The following is a 13068-nucleotide window of genomic DNA, read 5'->3' as shown; positions in this document are numbered from 1 at the left end:
ATCAGTGTTGACGGTTGTTGAAGATGGTAGGCTCTCATTGAATACAGGGTGAGAGTGCTGTGGTGGTACAGACAAAACCCCAGCCATTTTGAAGTAGCTAGTTTGGATCCTGCCAATTACTTGTCCTTTAGTTAATGGAGCACAGTCATTGAAGAACAAAGAGCTGAGCCTTCTATTTTAGTCAAAGCCTGTGGATGAAATAAAAGATTAATCCTCCCTCACAATTGGCATCCCAGGAGCAAGGGGATATCGCCTTGGGTGGTTGGTTACCTTTCTGGTAACTCCAAAACCCAGTGGACACCCTCAGCTCTTTGACAACTCCATCTGCTCTACAAGTCCTGTCAAACTGATGATGCTTTTATACTGGAAAGCAGAAGGAACTTTCAGCTGGTTGTTGTTGGTTTTTCCTTGCACAGTCTCTTTGTTAGATTCCTTCCCAAGACTTTGAAGCTACATACAAAATTGATAGTATTGTCCTGTAGTAAAACTGTGGTAATTGTTGGTAAACAATTAATTCATTTCTTGAGGAAGCAATGAGTAGCAATAGAGATGTTCCCCTTCAGGTATGGATAGTGATGTAAATTGATAATACTCTGTTGCTTTGCATCTGCAGGGTTTGTACACTTTTTGTTGTGGAAATTGTAGGCAAGCAGATCAGTTACATACTGCATGCACAAAGGAAACATTCCTGTCTGGTGATTAATTCTAAAAGCCCAGCGTGTTTTCTGCAATGGTCTTTAAGTAGCTTAATGTGTCTCTCTCATTTTAGAATGGCCAGAGTTTCTTGGTGTTGGATGAACAGAGATTTGCAAAAGAGATTCTTCCCAAGTACTTCAAGCACAACAACATGGCAAGCTTTGTCAGACAGTTAAACATGTGTAAGTTCTTGGTTTTTTGCTTTCTAGCATAGTTCTAGATCCTGTGCATGTTTAGTTATAGGCAATTTCCTATGAGCAGTGGCCCTGTGTTCTCTGCAACTGGGATACTATCTCATCCTCAAAACTGGTAGCCGGATAGTTGGAGCAGCATAGTTTGAATTTCTGAATGTGAGTTTTGAGAGTTTTGGTTTTTTTCTTTTTTCAAAGATGGCTTCCGTAAAGTTGTCCATATTGATTCTGGGATTGTCAAACAGGAGCGAGACGGTCCAGTGGAGTTTCAGCACCCCTATTTTAAGCAGGGCAGGGAGGACTTGTTGGAACACATTAAAAGGAAGGTTAGTGAAAACTCAGTATGTGGAAAACCTCTACTAGCAAGTGTGAATGAGTAGCAAAGTTCATGTCAAGTTTAATTGCAGGATTATGAGTGCAAATAGGTTTGGAGTTTGGGGAAGCAAACTGCACTGCTCTCATGTATATCTTGACTTGTTTAAAGAAGTTTTGGGAGATTTGACTAGGCTCCTTTATCTCACCTGCATTGCCATCATTATAGTAAGTTTCACAGGTGGCAAAAATGAATGAGTTATGCAAATACGACATTTTGCAAATGGGTATTAGAAGAAGTGCAGAGCATGCTTTGACTTTACCATCAGTAATAAAACAATCTGCTTGTTTATGTAACTTGTTTGAGAACAAAGCTACTGTAAGCATTAAACTTTCCACTAAAGAGAACAGGGGGCAAAGCTATAAACATGTTTGTTATGCTGATAAATGTGATTTTGAAATGTGCTCTGCTGTTATTGTGAGTCAGGTGAATACAGATATCGGGTAGAAATATGGCAAGTTCAGCTGCGGTGAGAGGAATGTACTTATTAACATTGTGCTATTGTGAAGCAGTTACGCTTAGGAGAATGCCTGAAGAATCTGCGTGCATACAAATATTTGTAACAACTAAAGTGAATGTGACAGCTGTAAGAAGAAATTTCTGTGTGTTTCTGTATTTTTGTTTATTTGATGCTTGGTTTATTACTAACTTAAATGCATAGTTCATCAAGACTGCAAGAAATACACTTGATCACCAGAAGAAAATAATAGTTACCAATGAGTAAAGGAAAGTGTTGCTTCTGGATTCTAATTTTGTAAAGGTTTCTTCTTCGAGACCTGAAGAAAACAAGATACGTCAGGAGGATCTCTCCAAAATAATAAGCAGTGCTCAAAAGGTGCAAATTAAGCAAGAGACTATTGAATCTCGGTTGTCTGCTTTGAAGAGGTAAGTTGCACCATCAGCCGCTGATCCCTACAATTGAGTACTTCTGATACTAGATATTTGACAAAGACCTAATTTTAGGTGTCTCTTGATTTCTTACTGTCTAACTTTAAAAATTGCTTTAGGAAAATAAATTTCAGTAGAAGAATTGCATTAGAAATTGAATATTCTGATATGGCTAAAAGTAATGGGCAATGTTGGTGTTTGAAGAACTGTGTAGTAGTGGGCAATTAAATAACACCTTTAATAACAGTTCCATAATGCTGCTGAGGCTGAATATTCGACTTGCCTCTTAGCATAAAATACGCTGTTTTACATCTTCAAGTTTGAAGTAGTTACTGTGTTTAGTTTGGGGCAGAGTTTGGTTTGTGAAAATTGCTTATAATACTTTCTTATTGTAATTCATGTCTTTGCTCATTGCCTTTTATTTTCCGGTTGTTGTTGTCTTCATTCCTCCACTGCTAAAAATTGCAGAAGAGTTAATCCCTGTGGAAATCTGTTTAGAAATCTCATTTGGAAATTCATTAGTACCTCAGCGACAGAGGTACAGAATCTAAAATCCAAATGTAAATAGAATATTTTTAGAATTGCATTATTACCTGTTTAGTAATTACGATTTATTCTCAATGATGAGAGAGATGTGTGTCACAAATCACTTAATCCTTTAGAGTATGTAGATACAGACAGGATATACGAGCGTAAACTCATGCTCTGTAAGTCACAGCACCTCAACAGTAACGCTATATCAGGACTCCTTAACTTACATTAAGTCAAGAAAGTAAATGATTGTGTACCTCTGTAGCAGAGGTCACTGATTAGTTCAAGTTTTAAGAAGTAAATGATCTCATTTCTAGTCTTCAGTTCTAATTACTTCAGTGGTAGAATATTCAGAGGCAAACCTACTTTGTCTAGGAAGAGTCTTCATTAGAATCTGGCCAGTCTAGAGTAGAAATGTTCATATTCACCCTTTTCAAATCATAGACGAATTTGGGTTGGAAGGAACTTCAGAAGGCTGTCAGGTCCAGACACTCGCCTGGAGCAGGGCTGACTTTGGCTGAAATGACATCCAATTGCTAATGACGTGACAGTTTGCAGAGATGAGAAGATAGAATGGTTGGTCTTTGATATCCATATTGTTGTCCATGAGTTTAAAATGATTCAGGTAGAAACTGAAGCTAAATCCGAAGACCTAGTCCCTCAAAACATGTTAATAAAGCTAGTGAGAAAGTTCAGAATCTCTAACCTCAGTTGTTAAATTTTTGATGGAACCGTACTCTGAAATTGTATGTTGGACGTAGGAGCAGTTTGAGGAGTGAGTGATAAGCTTCATCCCACTGCACATAAAGAGCTGTTTGTGAAAACTTAGCTCAAGGTTTCCTAAAAACCTGAACACCAGTGGAGAGATTTTCCTCATTTGTGGCATACATCTGTGTTGAAAACTAAACTGCAAAAGAGAAGAGTGTGGTATGTTCTCTTTCCTTGTTCACTGAAGCTTTTAGTAGTCATTATCTCTTAATGTGCTTTATCCTGTTGGAAATGAGGTTCACGGATGCGATAGCAAGGGCCACTTTACAGCAGTTTTTATACTGTCTCAGTAACTGGACTCCTGTGAGTACTGGAACAACCAAGGTTTGTCAAATGGCAGTGTTGCCTGAAAACTGCTGTCTCTGCTCTGCTCCCATTATTTTTTTAGCACCTAACATGCCCCTTTACTGGAGTTAATAGAGGCAACCGTTAGGATGACCGACAGCTGCTCGTGTGTGACTTGAGAGCTTGTTCTGTAAAGATGCTTTCAAGGTGGATGTGCGGTTGCTGACCAGGTGGCTTGCATCGAGCAGGAGGTGTGTGGGGGAGGACAAACAGGCTTGGTATAGATGAAGAACTCTGGTTTTTAGTGGTGAGAAGAAACTGCATTCTTATGCTGTTTGGTCCTTTGCTGCTGCCAGAAACCAGTTGTATGCTTGGTTGGGGTTTTTTTAATGTAATTACTAGAAGGAAGAGGAGAAGGTAACTTTATTACAGGAAAGGAAACAAAATAGTTAATTTTTAAATGCTGAATGTATGTGTAGCAAGTATTGCCAAATTTGGGATTTTTTCTTTTTTTTTTTTAAGGGGGCTAGAAATTCTCTGCAGGCTATTTGTTGTGTTTGGGTCTCCTTTTTGTAATTATTTGCCAAGGCTGCTGACTGCGTGACCTTCCCACCCCCCCGAGGTCAACTAATCTTTAACAAAAATTATTACTGTGAATATTTTAAAACTTAGTTTTAGTTTGACTTTTAAATCGTTGTTTTCAAACAGAGAGAATGAATCCCTTTGGAGGGAAGTGGCAGAGCTGAGAGCAAAACACTTGCAACAGCAGCAAGTTATTCGGAAGGTAAGGCTTCACTCAAGTGTCGCATGTGAATGAGCGAGTGGTGCTGAAGTAGGAATGCTGTGCCACATGTTACTTTGCTTTGCCCTCATTCTTTTTTTTTTGTAGTGTGTGAAATGTCTTTTTAATAGAAAAAAACAACAGGGTGGTGTATGGTGAACATATCTTTGTGAAACAAACATTCACTGTATTTCACTGCATAAGCAGAAGATAAGGCCAAACTCTTGTGAACATTTTCAAAGAAAGAGGTTCAAGAACATCGTACATCATTCATTAAGGTACCCTTAAAATGGTCCATCCATTTTTTTATTACTTCAGGAATCGGGTGGCTGATATTCTGTGTTGTATTATCTCAGGAAAAACTCTTTGTCACTGCAAGAATTACAGATTTCTGTATTAGAAATCCACTACTGTCCCACTTAACTGACCCACTCACTGTATATTTCTGAAGTTATCAGAAGAATAGATTATTGAATGGAACCCACTGATAATATGTTAGCTTAGTTTAGTTTAACAGTTAGTTTATGATTTACCAACACTGATATAAATGCAAAGAGTTTACAGATTTTATTCTTTTTTTAACATATCAGCAATACTGTCGCTGAGAGCAGCCTTGTAGCAGAGGCTCTTACTGATTATTTTTTCCCACTTTGTTCAAGCCAGATAAGTACACTTAATCCTTAAACTTAAAACATAAGGAAAGAATTTCGTAACATTTCAAATGAATACTGTTAAGTGTACGTGTCACTTTTTCTGAATCTGTCAAAAATGCCTTTCCAGAACCAATATTTACAGGTACAGGTTAGGTATACACTCAGCATCCCTCTGTGCCTTCTGTCATTGCTTATTAGAATTCTTCTAGTAGTTTGAGTTACTGGATGTTCTTCTGTGTACTGTCTGATGTAGTGTAAAAGTCTACTGCTACTGCCTGCTGTGTGAAAAGCCTTTCTCAGACAACAGAATAACTCTCTTCTTTTTAGATATTACCAGCAGTGATTTCTATTCTGCCACGATTTGTAACTTTTCTGAACAGTTCTATATGAAAGTTACTACACAGAAGAAGTGTTCTGCTGTTTATGTATAGATGTTGTTATTGAGGTCTTCTGCTATAAGACATCATGGTGCTCTGAGAGAAACAACTACAGAGTAGAGCGACTAACAGTAGTGTTCTTTTCCTTACAGATTGTACAATTTATTGTTACCTTGGTGCAGAATAACCAGCTAGTGAGCCTGAAACGCAAGAGGTAAACAGGATCTGGAAAACTTGCTGTCTAGTCAATATACTGACATGTTTTGTTGACTAAAACCAAAGAATTAGTTTTGAGATGGCTTTCTTCCTTTACTCTTCCTGATTTAGGCCTCTACTTCTGAACACTAATGGACCTACAAAGTCAAATGTATTTCAACAAATTGTGAAAGAACCAGCTGACAGTAACCACCATGTAGGTTTTCTTTTATGTGTACTCTGTTATGCTGAAGGAAGGAGCGGAGGGAGGCAGACAGATCAAGTAGCTTGTTTTATGGGAAATAAAACATAGCTGTGTAGTGAGAGCTATCAGCTTTTAGAAGTGATGTTGCCATTTTGTGTTTCCTTCAGAAGACGAGTGTGTTGATAATCACCATTTGCTTTTCAATATATGTATGTGTAAGCCAGTTACCTGTGTATTAAATACAGCTTGATGTGATCCTACTGAAAGCAGTTTGCTTTTAACAATAGTGCTGTTAGAAATAGCATATGTATGTTGTGTTGTTATCTCTGGGAGTTAGGCACCCTTAGCCCCACACAGGGACAAGGATCCAGCCTGGTGCTCTGCAAGGCAGCGTCCAGCCCACCAAAATCATGTCAAGTTCCTCTGCCATTCGAATGTGTTACGCCACTGAAAGTTATTTTCTGCTGTCCAAATAGTGGTTGGTGGGGAAATAGTTAAAAGGAGTGCTGTAGCATGGTACTAGAATTAATAGCTTTATAACAAAGTACTATTTAAATGGCAGTCACTGTTTTAATATTTTTAGTTCTTATGTAGTCCTGTTGTCGCAGCTTTCTTGTTGCTTTTACTGACAGTGCTGGTATATTTTTATTTCTGTGCCTGTAGTATTTGCCAAATGTTTTTTCTGTAGCTGCTATTCTGCAGCTTGTTCATTTATTTGTATGGGTTTTTTCTATTAAATGTAGATCTATACAAAGAGCTTGTAATCTCTGAGGTGTAGGAAAGCTCTTACACCTCTTTAGAATTGAAACATTGTAAGATACAATGATAACTGTCAGAATGCTGAAGCTCATTGTCCTTCTGTCCCCTGACTCTTTTTAAAAATAATTCTCAGGTACCTCTCAACAGAAATGAGGGCTTAAAACAAAGGGAACAGATTTCAGATGACATCATTATTTATGATGTCACTGAGGATGTGGGTGATGAAGAATATCCCATGGGTGATGAAGAAAATCTTCCCATTATACCAGAAGCAAATGAAGATACCACTTCAGATTCTTCCAAGTAAGAAGTCTCTAGAAGTCTATCTAGATAATTGGCTTTCAGTGTTGTATAATACACAATAATGCAGATGTCTTAGATAATTTTTTTAATGAAGTGGTCAGAATTATTCAGTACTCCTGCACATACAGAAGCTTCATCTGTGAGTTCACACTAGGTTCTGGTTTATTCACCTCTAGATTTGTTCCAAATAGTTAATTGGCTGTTGGAGTTTTAATATGCTGAGGACAGAAACTAGTGAGAAGCAACCTGTATTATTACACTCTTGTTAAAGATATTACTTGTCCAAAGACAGAGTAAGTGATATCTTCTTACTTTTGGTTATGAATACAGACAGGAATGACTTCCCTTCTTTTTACAGACTTTTATGGAGAATAATTTCCATGTGCTGTTTGTCAAGAGTTGGTGTGGTCTTTGAACGTCATTGAACCAGTTAATTTCAGGGGTGTCTTTTTTCAGTCCCAAGTGTTTTGTGACTGTGTTCCTTCCTGTCTGCGCTCAGCACTATAGAAGCAGTTCATCTCTCAGCTATGAGCAGCTGAAACTCGGTCCAGGGATTGAGATGCAACTCTCTTCCTGAGTTGCGTTATATTGCTAGGGCCTGTATTAGGCCTCAAGGAATAAAACTTAGATACTTCTAGCTTGTGCTTGAACCAGTTCAGCTGATGTCTGAGAATGCATTCTCTGCTAGAAAAGCTTCATGACGATAAGGCTGTGGTAGAGAGGCAGCACAACTAAGCGCTCCTTAAGGGTTAAGAAAACCAGAATATGGAGGAAAGCAAATTATTTGATACTCTTGGTTTTTAGGTTGCCTACGTGGTATACATGACAAGGTTAATTAAATACAACGCTACCGACTGAGGTCCTTTATGTTATGGATGCTCCAGAGTTGATTCTGTTCCAACAGGAAAGATGCAAAATATATATTATCTGTCTAGTTTGATGGCCTCATATGCTTTGGTCCACTTCATACACACTTTACATTTATATGTGAGCTTATAGTTATTCTAATGCAAAAAATATCGGTGTTCCTATATTTTTTTAGTAATTGTTACTGTGGTCTAGCACAACAGTGTCTGCTAGCTGAGCTCAATTAACTATATTGAGCATTACAGCACCATATCAATGGAAAATAGATATTTAGAGTATCTTGCTGTGTTTCTTATTAAAAAGCAGTAGGAAAGTTTATTTCCTTATAATACCTTGAATAAAGTGAGAAATAACTAAACCTGTGGAATAGCACCAATGTAAATGAGTGTATGAAATGCTTTAATTCATTTGTCTCCTATTACAGCTGTAGTCACTCTCCTGATATTGTAATTGTGGAAGATGATAATGAAGAAGAATATACCCCTGTAATTCAAGGGGATAAAAGCACAGAATCAGTTGCTGTCCCAGCTAATGATCCCGTCAGCCCTGTCAGTGACAGTACAAGTCCGCTCATGTCAAGTGCTGTACAGCTGAATAACCAGTCAACTTTAACTGCAGAAGATCCGGTCTCAATGATGGATTCCATCCTCAATGAGAATGGAGTAATTTCACAGAATATAAATCTTCTCGGAAAGTGAGTAGCCTGATCTTTTGTTTTTTCCAAGTATTAGAACGGATTGTTTGACTGAAGTAAAAAGAACCGAATAGTAGTCGCTATTGAGAACTTTAAATTTATAGGTTGCCTCTATTCTAGCTGGTTTCTACAGATCCTTCTATTTTAAGTATTTTAAGATGGGACCTCTGGTTTGCATCGTGAAGCGAGTGAGTTGGCGTGCATAATCTGACAGTGTAATGTTGTGGATGTCATCGTTTAAACTGTCAGGATTTAGCTGCGTAGCTCTTGCAGGCGGATGGGACTCATGAGGGCTACCTGGATGCAAGAATCGCATCTCTGCTAATGTCATGTCGCAGTGTTACGTTGATGTGATCTCTGTTTCGGAGCATATGTCTGCTTTATTTGGGTTCTCCTAAAGAGGCTAAAATTTTTCATTTTTTCCCAGAGGTTGTTTCTAATGAAAGACTTAGCTCATTCTAGTTCTGGTGAAAATTTTTAGATGCATGTAGTACATCTGTGTAAAGCTTAATTGTGGATTTCTCTTCCTTTTGTTAAGGGATACGGCAATAAAATATTGTTTGTCTTCTAGAGTTGAACTTCTGGATTATCTTGACAGTATCGACTGCAGTTTAGAGGACTTCCAAGCTATGTTATCAGGACGACAGTTCAGCATAGATCCAGATCTCCTGGTCGATGTAATTTTCACTATTTATTTTTAACTATTGTGGTAATACACTACAGAAAATATTTGTGTGGATTGTTACTATTTAAAATAGACCTAAACCACAACAGATTCTTTTTTTCCTTTCTTCCCTTTTAAAAAGGAAAGTTAGAAATATTTGTGAATATGTGTTTCTGGGGCACTGGTGTAATTCTCAGTGCTATGCCACTGCTCAAGTGAATGCTTAAGTTTCTTATTGAAGAACAGCTTTCTTAATGAAATAATGTTTATATTTGTTGCTACATGAACTGAGACGCCAATTAGAGTAATACTCTTGCTTTGAAATAGCCCAGCACATCATCTGTGGTCTTCTCAATGAACTGGGGTTAAAAAGGCTCTTGGCATTTATTTTACAAGTTTCTCTGCTGTTTCAGGTTATTTCTTAGGAGAGGAGTGTGTATATGTTCTCAGTTTCTCTTCAGATTTATGTCAAGTAGTATGGTCTAGGTTGGAAGGGACCTGTGCATGTCATCTGGTCCAGCCCCCTCGCTCAAGGCAGGGCCAGCTTGAAAGTTGGATCATGTTGCTCATGACTCAAATTCCGAAATCTCGAAAGATGGGAGATTCCACAGCCTCTTGGGTGCCTGTTCCAGTGCTTGACTCTTCTTTGTGAAGAATTTCAGTCACAGGTTTCCCTGCTGCAGCTTGTAGCTCTTGCCTCTTGTCCTTTGTCCGCCTCTGTGGTTTGTCTTCTCCATAACCCCTCTTTAGAAGCAGCGGAAGAGTGGAGTTGTCCTCCCTTGTCTGCCCTCTCCAGACAACCTTAGCCAAGCTCCCTCAGCCTCTTGTATCTCATAAGCCGCCAAACATCTGTGGCCCTCCGGACACCCTCTAGTTCGAGAACTCTTGTACTGGGAGGCCTAAAACTGGACACCCTTCCACAAGTGCTCTCAGGCACTGGGCAGAGAGGAACAATTGCTTCCAGTGACCTCCTGGCTGTGCTGGTGGCAGAGCATGCAAGGCCACGCTGCCGGCGGATGGCAGGGTTTTGTCTACCAGGGCTCCTGGGTCCCCTTTCCGAGGAGCTGCTCCCCGTCCGTCTGTTCCCTGACCTGGGCCAGTGCGTGAGGTGATTGTGTCCTCAACGCGTGCGGCTGTGGAACATGATGGAGTGCCTGTTGGGCCCTCGCCCGCGTTGCCAAGATCCCTCTTAACGGCGGCTCTGCTTTCCCGCATGTTGGTGACTCCTTCCACTTTGGTGTCACTTGCAAACTTGGTCAGGGTTTGTTCTTCCTTGTTGTACACAGAGTTCTCCATGCAGCAACGAAAGAAGGAATCGGTATTTTAAGAGTGCAGTAAACCACGTTAGTCTAAGTTAGACCTAACAGTTGTTTCCTTTGTGACTGAGGTTCATGGAATTCCAAACCATTATGCCCCAAAGCTAGGTTTTCTTTGCCAAAGTGGTAACTACCTGTAAATAAACCCTAATGCTGATAGAGGGTGAAAACATGAAGTACATGGATCATTCTCACACATGCAGATGTGATGTTCTTGTGTTCTTAATAGCAACATCGAGATACCTAAACCTTGATGTGTTTTGTCTTACTCAGCTTTTTACAAGCTCCGTGCAGATGAATCCCACAGATCATATCACTAATACCAAAGTAAGTCTCGAATCCATTGCTCCATGTACGCAGTAGTGAGAGATGCAAACTTTAATTCATCCTTTACTGTTTTCTTTACGGGTGTAATAGCATTGTTTTCATGCTCTGGCTTTGAAGACTTCCATGAGAATAGGAAGGCTGCAGCTGAACTCATCCTGTTCGTTAGGTTTTAAACAGAAAAGGGAGGAGCACCCTAATAAAAACTGTCCTTTAAAACTCCGTTACCTTGAGGCCCATGCCTGCACGTTGTACCAGTCTCTTGGCTTCTGTCTCCTCTGAGATTTTAGTACTTGCAAACGTGGTGCACGCCTTGTCAGAATGGTTTCGTCTGTGTTGTCTGGTGGGAAGAAAAACACACGGATAAGCAATAGAGCAAAGATCGGCTCTTTGAGTTTGTCCTGTTCATTTATGAGCATTACTTTTCGTTCTTGCTTGAGTGAGCCTGTTTCCATTTCACGTTTTCTCAGCCAAGGTCTGTTAGTGTGGGTAACTGATACCGCTGTGTCCCTTCGCAAATAAAAATTAAGGGTTTTTTAATTGTTGGTCAGCTGTGTTCTAGTGGCATTGGAAAAGGCTTTAGGCATGTGTTTACAATTTTGCTTTCGTTTCCAGATGGAGACAAAGGGAATAGAAACTACCAAGAGTAACGCTGGTCCAGCGGCTTCACAGGAGACACAAGTTTCTAAGCCCAAATCAGGTCAGTTGTAGTGTTTTGTTGGAACAGCTTAACAGTCGAACAAGCGTTGTTCTAAGATCCATCTCAGTTATTTGCTCTTTACCTGGTTTTGTGTCATGCCGGTAAGCAAATAACCAAAACAAAATCCTTGCTATATTTGCTTTTCAGGTTTTTTGCAGGAGAATCTGAACAAATAATGTTAGGTGTGAATGTAACAATTCTTTAAAACAAACATCTATAATGTGTTTTATTAATTATTCTTTAAATAAATTCTGTGAGTTGGATTTTGTTTTTTCCTTCTACACGTAGAAAGGCAGGTGAACTGATCATGGTTTGGAATTTTTTTTTTCCCTCCCGTAGAGAAGCAGCTCATACAGTACACCGCGTTTCCACTCCTCGCCTTCCTCGATGGGAACCCGGGCTCTGCCGTCGAGAGCTGGAGCTCTGCAGCTGAAACCCCTTCCTCGGCTGACAAACCCCTGGAAGTGGACGAGCTCCTGGAGAGCAGCCTGGACCCCGAGCCCACCCAGAGCAAACTGGTGCGGCTGGAGCCGCTGACAGAGGCGGAAGCGAGCGAAGCCACGCTCTTCTATCTATGTGAACTTGCCCCTGCGCCCATGGACACAGACGTGCCGTTCTTGTGTAACTGATGTCACGGGGACTCTGTATATAGTCATGAAGATGAACTATTTATTTAGAATATTGTTTGGTATATGAGTTTTTTGTAAATCGCTGTTTTACGTAACCAGATAATGTGGAATCTACAATACCTTTCCTGTGTTACTTCCTCCAAGCAGTTGTTTCACCACACGGTTGGCAATACCAAGTCAGACGGTTACTGTACTGCTGTCAATCACCGGGGATTCTGCGTATCGCTCAGTGCCCCGGGTAACTGAACACTTGTTAATAGTAAGCTTTGATTTATGACTTCTTATACTTCTGGTCTTACATATGATGACGTAAACTAGTAGTGTATGGTTAGGGAGCACTGACTTTCTGTATCTTGGGTTTTTTCTATTTTTACAACATTTTGTTTAACGAACATGAGGCTTTTTTGGGGTGGGGGGGGACCAGGACCTGATGTAGGCTTTTTTTTTCCCTGCTTGAACTGGGAACAAAGTGCCTGTACCTTGCTCAATCTTGGTTCTGCCTTACATTCACTTCAGCAGAAGTGCTCGCACATAGCACAAACCGGGGAAAAGCTCTTCACAGCCGCCAGGCCCCTCGACCGCATGAGTGCTTTTAACCTGGACCATCTCCTCTGATCCAATAAACGTTACTTCGGTGTGGTACCCGTCATGAGTCGTCTCTTATTCTGCCTGCCAAGCGGCCGGGGAGTGAACAGCCTGCGCTTTTCGTGCCTTGGCAGCTGTGCAATGAGGTCTGCCTCTGGGTGTCTTCACTGGAAAATGGTTTTGTTACCTCCAAACCGCAAGGTTTATTTGCAAGCCTCCAGAACAAGTGGCTAATGCAGTAAACTGTTTTCCTTTAGCACTACACAAAAGGATGTTTTCTCCTT

The 13068-nt window shown here is 40.1% G+C and overlaps 1 protein-coding gene across 1 annotated transcript; it reads left to right on the top strand.

Moving 5' to 3' along the window:
- Window positions 1-774: 774 nt before the first annotated feature.
- HSF2 (heat shock transcription factor 2) lies at window positions 775-12829 on the top strand. Its single transcript, XM_009704253.1, has 12 exons — window positions 775-878; window positions 1086-1213; window positions 2021-2145; window positions 4441-4516; window positions 5696-5757; window positions 5871-5955; window positions 6836-7005; window positions 8297-8566; window positions 9138-9243; window positions 10820-10873; window positions 11486-11570; window positions 11910-12829. Exons 1-12 carry the CDS (start codon window positions 848-850, stop codon window positions 12197-12199), a joined length of 1482 nt encoding a protein of 493 aa, XP_009702555.1. The 5' UTR covers window positions 775-847; the 3' UTR covers window positions 12200-12829.
- Window positions 12830-13068: the final 239 nt, after the last annotated feature.

Source organism: Cariama cristata, unplaced genomic scaffold, assembly GCF_000690535.1.
Source record: "Cariama cristata isolate BGI_N322 unplaced genomic scaffold, ASM69053v1 scaffold6107, whole genome shotgun sequence".
Classification (NCBI taxonomy): domain Eukaryota; kingdom Metazoa; phylum Chordata; class Aves; order Cariamiformes; family Cariamidae; genus Cariama; species Cariama cristata.
This window is presented reverse-complemented; position numbering and strand designations above follow the sequence as displayed.

What these genes read in the sequence shown, in the direction of transcription:
- HSF2 (XM_009704253.1), top strand. Translation starts at nt 848, where the DNA reads ATGGCAAGCTTTGTCAGACAGTTAAACATGT. An exon ending in TGTCAGACAGTTAAACATGT is followed by an intron (nt 879 to 1,085) that starts GTAAGTTCTTGG and finishes CTTTTTTCAAAG; the next exon opens with ATGGCTTCCGTAAAGTTGTC. An exon ending in TGGAACACATTAAAAGGAAG is followed by an intron (nt 1,214 to 2,020) that starts GTTAGTGAAAAC and finishes AATTTTGTAAAG; the next exon opens with GTTTCTTCTTCGAGACCTGA.